We start from the raw sequence: 11,020 nt of genomic DNA, 5'->3' as shown, positions 1-11,020 counted from the left end.
GAGAGGGAGGGGTGATGCGGTGGGGGGGGGGGGGGGGCAGCGGAGAATTTCAGAGTCACAGCCATAGTCTCTTCTCCCCTCTCATGACGGCTACAGTGGTCTGTGAAAGGGACACAGAGCTCTGCAGCCAGAACCAGCAGGGAGAAGAGACTGTCCACATTTAACACTTACCACCCGCCACGCTGTCACACTTCCGCCCGGGGAGGTGAGAGCGGAGAGGGAGTCTGCATTTGGTGGAGAGGTATTCCGGGGGAGGGGCTATGCAGGTCAATGACCACAGCTTATGTGAAAAAAATTTAAAGGGCCAGTATCGGCTCTATGTATGAGGACATTTTCATGAGTACAATTACTTAGTTGCCCTTCTCTGTACTCTTTCCAGTTCCCCACCATCCTTTTTGTGAACTGGTGCCCAAAACTTTACTGCATATTCCAGATAAGGTCTTACTAATACTAATTCCTTTTTTAATACACAAAAGTGTTTTACTTGCTTGACAAACTACAGCTTGGCATTGCATGCTTTTATTAAGTCTATGAGCTGCCAGAGCCCGCAGATCCTTCTCAGTTATTGATTTCCCCAATTGTACTCCCCCTAGAGTATATGATGCATGCATGTTTTAGCCCACAAGTGCAAATCAACAATTAACCTAATTTGCCACATAGTTACCTAATCAAACAGTGCATTCAGGTCGACTTGTAAATTGGAGACATTTTGTACGAACCTAATTTCACTATATAGTTTGGTGTAATCTGCAAACACAGAAATTGTGTTTTTTTAATATATATTGTTTATTTACTAAGATTTTACAATACAGTAAACAGAGCAATGAGAAAATACAGGAGGTACATAAAAGACACACTTATGACTACAAAACAGCAATATTATCAATAGTTTGCAGATAAACAAATAAACATCAAAGTGAAAGAGCTTTTCCCAGTGAAGGTCTGTTTGGGTAGGACATTATCCATCAACCTGACATAACAGGTCCAGGGGTTTGACTGGATTTCTAGTATGCTGGGGACACACAACAGTCATCTTCCACAGACGATGTGGAAGATGAGTAAGGAAAGGGAACAGCAAAAAAGAAAAAGACAACAGAAGCAGACATGAGAACTGCCGAGAAGCAGCTTTCCGTCCCCCAGGCCTCCAGGGCATGAATAGGGGAGAAAGCCAATGTCTCATCAGTCATCTTTGCGATAGTTTAAGAAACACTCAGTAGAACATCTAGGATTGGCGTCTGTTGGGAGGTCTTTTACTGTCGCAAATACTGTGCAGTTGAAATATGTCAAATGTCACAAAACATGTGCAGTGAGTCACAAACATGAATATGTTGCAAGAACATTTAAAAAAAGACGCAGAACAGAGATAAAACTCTGGATTTTTACTAACACCCCCACCCTAATCACCCGGTCAACTTGCTCAGTCACTAACACCCCCTTATCCCCCGGGTCAACCTGGGATTCCACTAACACTCCCACCCTTATCCCCCTTGTTAGCATGACATTTTGTTTTTTGCACAAAATTTTGTCACAAACGCGTTCATAAATTCCCCCCTAATGTTTTTTCTTGACACAATCGGAGGTCAAAAATAACACACAAAAAATAATCTTTCTAACTAGAATCAACTATCCTAAATTCCTAAGACCTTTTTACAGTGCTGTGTATAGTCAGTACACATAGTAAAACATACACAATAATAAAGCACTGTGCAAATAAACCATTTGAGCCCATCTTTGACAACTGTCTTCACTTTGCATATGTGTTTGTTTTCTTTCCATGATGCCAAGGAAGGCCAGGACCACTGACAGCATTTTCTGCCTGCAAATTTTAGTTAACCATTTTGTATCTTACCTTCTTTTTTTTTAGTACTCAACATCATTCCCAAAACCTTACAGTAACAATGTCATTTTCTTAACTAGTTATTACTAGGTATTCATCATGTCTAGTCCCTGCCCCACCATGACAACTATACTCTGTGCAGGTTCCCTTTTGTATTCCTGATTAATCTTGTCCTATTCAGTTCCCAAACAGCAGAAAATAAGATGCCTTTCCCTGCCAGGTTAGCAGCCTTCTAACCAGACCTCACTCTCCATAGCAGATACCTCTCTCGCCATTAAGTCTTGGGACTGCAGCAATCCTGCTGCCACACAAATCCCTGTTCATTTCACCAGGCAACTGCCATAGATGTAATTTTGTGGCAAGCTCCATCACCAGAATAGTACGAGGACGTTTTGTGATTTACTTTTAAGTGCTCTATTATTGTCTTGTCACAGACATTGAAGATCAAAATAATTGGATCCAAATAATATTGTAACTGTGCACCTTTGGCCCAAGGACAATGTAAAAAAAAAAAAATGTCATTGGATAACATTGTTATTTTTTCTGGTTAGTGATGGCTAGTAAACACTAACATTTTTATAGTAATGTGATTATCTTTGGTAAAAGGACCGATGAACTTAAAAAGTTTATTTAACAAATGTGTGCTTGTATGACTTATGTAGTCAAATAAAATGATATATTTCAGGGGGGCAGAAAATGTGAATGGGTCCATCTACATTAATAACACTGCAAATTGTTTGTTGCAGTATAAATAAATAAAATAAATGCTTCATGTAATGGTCTTACTAGTTATTTCAGCATTAAATAAACATTATGTACATGTCTGTGTACAGATAAATATTAGTTGCATTTCTTTACCTATGTACACCTTACGAATGCTATGAATGTTTTAAACACCATATCTGTTTGTTTACCCCTTTTTTGGAAACGTTTGAATGGTAACAATACAGAACTGTAAAAATATGGAAGTTAGCTTTTTAAGATTTGAAGGCAAATAAATAATACTCCTTTTTTTTTTCATGTGCAAAGATCTGCAATATATCTTCAACTAAGTAAAGAACATAAGGGTTTCATATTCTACATGTTCTGCGCTTAAAATTTTATTACCACTTTGCAGTGATTTAATGACCATTATGTGAATTTCTTACAGAATGAACTTGGAAGAAGAAATAGATCAGTTAAAAGTGCAGGCATCGATAGACAGAGCTACCATAGAAGAACTAAATACTTGTCTTCAACAAGAGAAAGAAGGTATTTTTAGCATAAGAAATATGTGTAACTTTTCTGTAGTATTTGTTTGTGCGTATACTAGCATGTTTGCCATTGATTAGAAATACTGGGCAAAAAAGTATGTGGTGGATGAAAATCTTTCAACTGTTATTATAAAATAGTGACCATGAGAAATAGCTTTATTTGCTAAAAATGTGTTTTTAACTTTTTTTTTTTTACACCTTTGATATGGGGTCCTGCCTAACCTATTTCAAAACAACAACCCATACACATTCAAATTATGGGGATCCAAAGAGGTTCTCACCATGGGAACCCCAGAAGATTGCCTAAAATCTCAAACTGTTAACATGTACAGCACCTTCTGTTTTGTAAATCAGCATAGCAACTCTTCAGAAAGGTTTTGAGTTTTCCTGGTATAATATTGTAAATAGTTAAAATAGCATAATTGAGAAAGGTAATTGCAAGTGGTCTATCCAATCAAAAATACTCAAGTATTACCTCCTGAAATATAAACAGTAAGGAGCTAATAGTATAACTTATACCCCACTGCTGAGCTAAGGATTTTTACCCACACTGCACAAAGACTATCTGCCAAAAATAAAATAACCATCTTTACCCCTCCCCTAATACCAACCTGTCAGTATTAGGGACAAAATGTCAATCAAGAGTACTTTATACAACTCTAGTGAAACATTCCTATTCAAAAGCCCACACATTCTTGATGTGGTTCTATGGCTCAGCCCTACATCACCATTGCTCTCAGTTGTTACATAGGGGCCGGCAAGAGGAACCACAGTGCACAGCAGGGGACCAAGCTTAAAAGGCTGCAGTCAGGTGACCTTCTATGAAGCATCTTTTTCTCTATCAGCTGGTGAAAGGCTTGCAATCGTCCCTCTACCCCACATTCTAGTCATTGTTTGTTGCTGAAGGGAGCAGGATGAGAGTCAGCCACAGAGAGTGGGGAAGGGTTAGCAACCCTGTCAAGTAAGAATGTACTTCTCACACCTTGAAGGCCTTTCCATTTGCTTTCTGTTGTGCTTATGAAACAGAAAATGAAGGGATATCTCCCCAATTGACACAGACTGCAAAGAAGCATATCCTTCTTGTGTAGTCCTCAAACTGGGAAGTGAGGGGTCACTGACGGCTATAAAGTCTATTATCATTATTATATTATTCTTTGTTGGGGAGATACACTTCATCTCTTGTGTGGGCAATGGGGCAGTGAATAGAGGGAAGATTTCCCCAACAAGGACACAGACAGCAACAACAACAAAAATATATAATCTATGTTGGCTCAAAGCACATTAGGTAGGCAGGTTTGCTTTTAATTTTAGGTGGTAATGATATTTAAATCACTTTTTTACAAGTTCACTAAGGGGTATTTCTAAAACAAAGTTGCAGACACATTCATCCTGTGAAACTGCATGTATGTTCATTCTGTGCGATTTTGAATAGTTGTAGGAAAAATTTCCTCAAATATTTGGACTTGGTGCCCAATGAGTTGGATAGCCAGAACTTATCTGTCATTTTGCAAATTCAAATCTTTAAAGATGAAGTTTAGTTGTTTTTTTTTTTTTGGTTATACAACAGCAGGGACATTACTTACATCCAGTGAAGTGCGTCCAACAGCCTGCTGACTGATGATTCCTATAGAAATCATCCTTTCAATAATGCTGCATCCTCTTCACAGTAGTGAACTTCTGTTTTAATAGTGAAGACTCGGTGCAGCTTGAGTCAAAACATTTACCACTCTGTTTTACACTTTGCATTGCCTGTGGTCAACATGTGATTGGTGCAAATTTAATCATACATCAGGACAGCAGTCCAAAACATACTTCTAAGGTGTACAAAACCTATTTGGTAAAGAACAGAAAGCTGGAGAGTCTGGTCTTTAATGGACTGACCAGTACAATCGCCAGATCTCTGTCAACTTCATGTGGAAGAATGCGTTACCACAAGGTCAGAGATAAATGCCTTACAAGCCAGTCTAACCTCTTGGAAGAGCAACAGAATGGGCTGAAATTTCCTTTGAACATCTTCAGATACAAAGGTCTACAAAGCTGCAGTTCTTAGTGGAGGACGGTTTTTAATTAATGTAAAATTTGCTAAATATAACAATTCAATTAAGAATGTAATGACATTTCCATATATTGATTATCATTTTTTATTCATTTAATGCTTTACTATATGTTTGCGGTTTATTTGGGGTAAAGAGCCCCTTTTAACTCAGTCACTGAAGTGTTTTTTTTTTAAAGTCATAAGCCCGCAAGAAAACTCCTGCTGTGGAAAATTAACAGCTGAAATGAATTTTCATCAGCTGTGTATCTTACGCTAAGTGAGATGTAAATGTATTCAGCAGTTTTAAGCTGTGGGACTAGACTGAGAAATACAGTACCTTGGAGATAAACAAAGGATATTAATGTAATGTTACTATTCTACCCTGCTGTGTGTTTAAAGTTTTACCTGTGTTAGATGGTAACATCTTTTGAATAATGCTTAATTTAGTTTACGCACATACTTTTTAATTGGCCTTAACATGATCACAAGACAAAAGAAATCTCTAATTCAGTCTAACAAACAAGTCATTGTTTATGCCTATAGGGAAGCAAATCCATGGAGAATAGTGATACTTTCTGTTTCTTTTTTCTTTCTTAATCAGAAGTTTTTCCACATCCACCTAGTTTGTGTGTACAATCCCAATTCCAAAAAGGTTGGGATGCTATGTAAAGTCTACATAAAAATAGAATGCAATGATTTGCAAATCTCATAAACCCATGTGTTATTCACAATAGAAAACATATCCAATGTTTAAACTGAGAAAATTTACCATTTTAAGAACAAAATAAGATAATTTTGAAATTGATGGCAGCAACACGTCTCATAAAAGTTGGGACAGGGCAACAAAAAGCTGGCAAAGTAAGTGTTACTGACAAATAAGCTGGAAGAACATTTTGCAACTAATTAGGTTATTTAGAAACAGGTCAGTATCATGATTGAGTATAAAATGAGCATCGTGGAGAGTCAGAGTGTCTCAGGAGTTTAGATGGGTAAAGGTTCACCTATCTATCAAAAGCTGTGTCTACAAATTGTCAAACAATTTCAGAAAATGTTCCTCAATGTAAAATTGCAGACTTTAAATAATCTACAGCCGTGGTTCTCAACTGGTGGGTCGTGACCCAAAAGTGGGTCGCAACCCTGTGTTCAGTGGGTCGCTGCACGCCTTCTACTTTTCTAGGTGAGAGGCTCCTCTGCCTTCTCCTAGCACAGCACTGTCAGTTCTAGCACCAAGCAGCCATTCAAAATATGCTGCCTGTTGCTGAGTGTCAGCTTGAGGTGGGGCAGGCTGAGGCTCCATCCACACATGCATTGCGCACAGCTCCCTCATGTACCCTGTAGAGGTGCCTGGACCGGAGTCACGTCACATTCTGGCTCCCGACACCTCTACAGGGTGCCTAAGGGAGCTGTACAAGCAATACACATATGGATGGAGCTCCGTCACAGCACAGCAGCCCACACTGTACCCCAGGATGAGGATCCACTCCAGTTCGCGTAAGGTGGGGAGACTGAGTGGACCTTAAAAAAAAATGTGTGTGTGAATGTATGTGAGATTGTGTCTGTGTATGTATGTCAGTTTTTGAGGGCCCGTTGACACTAGTACAGTGCGTTAAACTGTACCATGCAATCGCACCTACCCTACATTCTGGTGTGGGAGTTGTGTTGTGTTGCCATTCATTTGAATGGTACCCCAAACGCACCTAACACCCACAGTTCGTACACCCGCACGGGAACACGCAATACCTTAATGCCATGTGTTCCATTGCAGTGCGACTTGGCTCGCGACTTAATGGCTAAGGGCAAATGTGGGTCACAAGGTTACACAGGTTGAGAACCACTGAGCTACAGTACATAATATCATTAATGCTGAGAATCTGGAGGAATCTCTGTGCGCAAGGGACAAGGCCGAAACACAATATTGGATGCCCATGATCTTAAGGCCCTCAGACGACACTGCTTTAAAAACAGGCATGATGCTGTGATGAACATCACTGCATGGGCTCAGGAATACTTTCAAAAATCACTGTCTATGAATACAGTTTGCTGTGCCATCCAAAAATGCAAGTTAAAGCTCCATCATGCAAAGAAGAAACTATATCTGAACATGATCCAGAAACACTGCTGTCTTCTCTGGGCCAAAGCGTATTTAAAATGGTATGTGGCAAAGTGAAAAACTGTTCTGTGGTCAGATTAATCGAAATTTGACATTCCTTTTGCAGCCATGGGTGCTGGGTCCTCTGGACTAAAGGGGAGAGGGACTTTCCGGCTTGTTATCCTTGATCAGCTCAAAAGTCTGCATCTCTGATGGTATGGGGGTGCATTGGTGCATATGGAATGGGCAGCTTGCACATCAGGAAAGGCACCATCAATGCTGAAAGATATATCCAGGTTTTTAGAGCAGCATATGCTCCCATCCAGAAGATGTTTTTTTTTGTTTCTTCAGGGGAGGCCTTGCATATTTCAGCAGGACAATGCTAAACCGCATACTACATCTATGATAACAGCATGGCTTCGTAGTAGAAGAGGCCCGGTGTTTAACTGACCTGCCTGCAGTCCAGACCATTCACAAATTGAAAATATTTGGCACATCTTGAAACGAAACATACAATAAAGAAGGCCCAGGACTGATGAGCAGGACTGTTAAAATCCTACATCAGTCAAGAATGGGACAACATTCCTCCCCCAAAACTCCAGCAATTGGTCTCAGTTTCCAGACATTTACAGAGTGTTGTTAAAAGAAGAGGGGATGCTACACTGTGGTAAACATGGCCCTGTCCCAACTTTTTTGAGACGTGTTGCTGCCATCAATTTCAAAATTACCTTATTTTTATTCTAAAATGGTAGATTTTCTCAGTTTAAACATTTTATATGTTTTCTATTGTGAATAAATTATGGGTTTATGAGATTTGCAGATTGTTGAATTCTGTTTTAAGGTAGATTTTATACAGTGTCCCAACTTTTTTGGAGCTGGGGTTGTATAACATTTCCAATATAGATCAGTTGGCCCTTGAAAAATGTCCTGTTTTCCGCCAGTTTCTATCACTGAAGGGGTTAACACAGGTGTAGGCAACCTTGGCACTCCAGCTGTTGTGAATGACTTCCAGAGGCAGAAGCATGATGGGATTTGTAGTTTTACCACAGCTGGAGATTATTGACATCATCCATTGGGTGGTGTTGTACCCTCTCCATGTGCTTTTTACAACCATTTGACCCTCATCTTCTGCTAGCAATCTGGGTTTCATGAATACCTGAGGCCTTGCATCTTACCATAAGCCTTAAGTTGCTTTACTGCCACACAGTTACGACATGTCTGATTTTAGACACACTGGGGGGAAGGGGTGGGGTGGTTCAATCCCGCTGTAACGAGTGCACTCAGTGCATCTCCTGTTGGTGTCCACATCTACAGCCTGGAATACTGTTGCCCTCTGCTGCTAGTGTCTATTCTGTCATCTAAGCCCCTTTAAGCACCATCTGGTGTGGCCAGTTCATCTGCCCTTTTAGCTGACGACATGTTTACTAAAGTCATGTAACAGTTTATAGCTAAATCACCCACTTTTTTGCTGACTCTGTCCGCAGAGGCCACAAAGGTGCTCTTGCGCCTTCTGCCACTCATTGTTTGTCTGATTTATCAGTGTCCTTGGTGGCATCTGGGCCCTCGGCCAATGAGACTCTGATTCTTAGTCGCTCTAGTTTTTCCCTGATGAGCTTGTTTCTGAGGAGGCATGGACCACTCCTATTACTTCTAAGTTAAAAGAGACAGTTTCAGCGAAGAACATTTGTTAACCACTGCAGACACTTAGCTTGGTTAAACAGCTTGCTTCAATCAGACACTTGGGTGCAGGAGGTGGTATGCCAGAGCTATTAACTGGGGTTTCCTTTCATGCCCTCTCCTCAGTTTCTCACCTCCAAACATCCTGTGTTTACCTCATGGATTAGCAGATCTCTTTCGAACACTATCAGGTCTTTTGGACCAAGATGTCATTGTCCCAGTTCTTTTGGGGGAAAGCATTAAAGGACTCTAGTTCAACCTATATCTAAGTTTCTAAACCCACAGAAGGAATCCAAACCTTCTTGGATCTCAAAGCTCTAAATGTCTTTTGAGCTCATAAATTCTGCATAGAATCCTGAAGGTCTTTAATAACCTTCCCCAGGGATTCTTTCTGGCTTCTATGGACATCAAGGATGCATACCTTCATGTCCCTATGTTTCCAATGCATCACAGTTCCCTACACTTGCTGTGGGCCTCCTCTACTACCCTGCCCTTCAGCCTTTCGTCTGCACCTTACATGTTTACCAAGGTGTTGCCCCAGCACTAGCCCTGCTGTGCTTATATTCCACCCAATTTATGGGATACTTGGATGACCTTATGTTGAGAGAACCGTCGGAGTAGGCTCTGTCAGATAACGTGCTTTTGACTGTCCATACATTGCAGCATTTGGAATGGTTCCTGAACCTTCAGAAATAGTTGCTGGAACCCACACACTGTTTGGAGTATCTGGGTCTAGTCTTGGACGCAGCTCAAGCCAACAGTGTTTCTTCTGCAGGAGAATCTTCAGACTCGGACAGGAAGGACAACCTGGTTTATGTTTCCACCATTCCTAGGTGGCTCAGGTAGACCACCCTTCAACCTTATGGTTTTGATGATTGGGTACCCCCCCCTTTTTTTTTTTTTTAAAGCTCTCTTCCCTAGGAGTGTGAACACTTTTTGGGCATTTCAGCATCAGGCATCTGTGTTCCCGGGTTTGTGAGGGTGTCACATGGTTTCCTGTTCACACGTTCTCCAAGTTTTTACACATAGACTTTCTACCTCATCTGATGCCAGCTATGTTCATAACCTACATTTTTTTTTTGCCAGTGTCCAGTCCTCCTGTAGGCAGCAGTATGACCTCCTTCATGATATGTACAAGATTACTAATATTTGAATGTTTATGGGTCACTTGGAGATACTTTTTTTTATTTTTTTTTATTTATTTTTTTATTTATTTTTTTATTATTAATAAAAATTTCATCACCGAAAAGGGATAAACTATAAAAGTTGATGCTGGAAGTGCCCTGCACTGCATAAAACTATAATTGACACAGTTGAAAGCTGTTGTTGAGGTGGTTGAGAGCCTCTGCATATTTTTCCTGTGGTTGCAGGGGCTGTCTTACAGGAGGGGGTTATTTCTTGCAGAACTTAAAGATAAACACCTCCTAGTACTTCATGGAGACTACAGGAGGTATGCATCCATCAAAAAAGCTGGACATTCAGGTTTCCAGAAGTGGTCAGTTTTGATTTTAAAGTTGCAGTTCTGCTTAAAATATGTGCAGACAAAGTATGTTTCATGCTCTCTTTATTCTTCAGCATTTATGGTGTTTAAAACAAAACATATAAAGTATGCATGTGGTCCTTGATCACAAGGCTATTGAAACCAATGGTATTTTTAATGGTTGAACTTTTATACCTGTCCTACAGCATACCATTCTTCAGAACACTTGGGCTTACTGTTTCTCAAGTAGATGTGGGATTCACAAAAGGCCCTTAGGCTAGCAAGGGCAAACCCATGATGGCCAGATAATATATTCTTGTAATAGTTATTTCTGAGGTTAATAAGTTTAGTTACTCTGTTCTCCAGCACATAATTTGATTTTCACATGGTATATAAGCTCAAGACTGATAAAGACGCTGTACTCCTTGGGGCCATGAATGGCTAATATGGAGGTTTAAATTATTTGAGATTACTAGAGGAACATGAATAATAATAAATACGTTTTTCAAAAGTAGCCTAAATAATTATGCCTACGTGTCCGATTTAGGTTTTCAAATTCTCATAAGCAAAATACTGAACAATTCACTGGGAAATGTTTCATTATTTGCAAGTGTATACTATGTAGATATGTGTGTAATATAGGGAGGGA

The 11,020-nt window shown here is 39.9% G+C and overlaps 1 protein-coding gene across 1 annotated transcript in view; it reads left to right on the top strand.

Moving 5' to 3' along the window:
* Positions 1–11,020, top strand: part of CNTLN (centlein) — a 228,074-nt gene that overhangs the window by 124,258 nt on the left and 92,796 nt on the right. The window contains exon 13 of the mRNA XM_018554459.1: positions 2,988–3,088. Coding sequence (XP_018409961.1) covers positions 2,988–3,088 — 101 coding nt within the window. The remainder of the gene's footprint in view (positions 1–2,987; positions 3,089–11,020) is intronic.

The sequence above is a fragment of the Nanorana parkeri genome, unplaced genomic scaffold (assembly GCF_000935625.1).
Source record: "Nanorana parkeri isolate BGI_ZX_2015 unplaced genomic scaffold, ASM93562v1 scaffold160, whole genome shotgun sequence".
In the NCBI taxonomy this organism is placed as follows: Eukaryota; Metazoa; Chordata; class Amphibia; order Anura; family Dicroglossidae; genus Nanorana; species Nanorana parkeri.
This window is presented reverse-complemented; position numbering and strand designations above follow the sequence as displayed.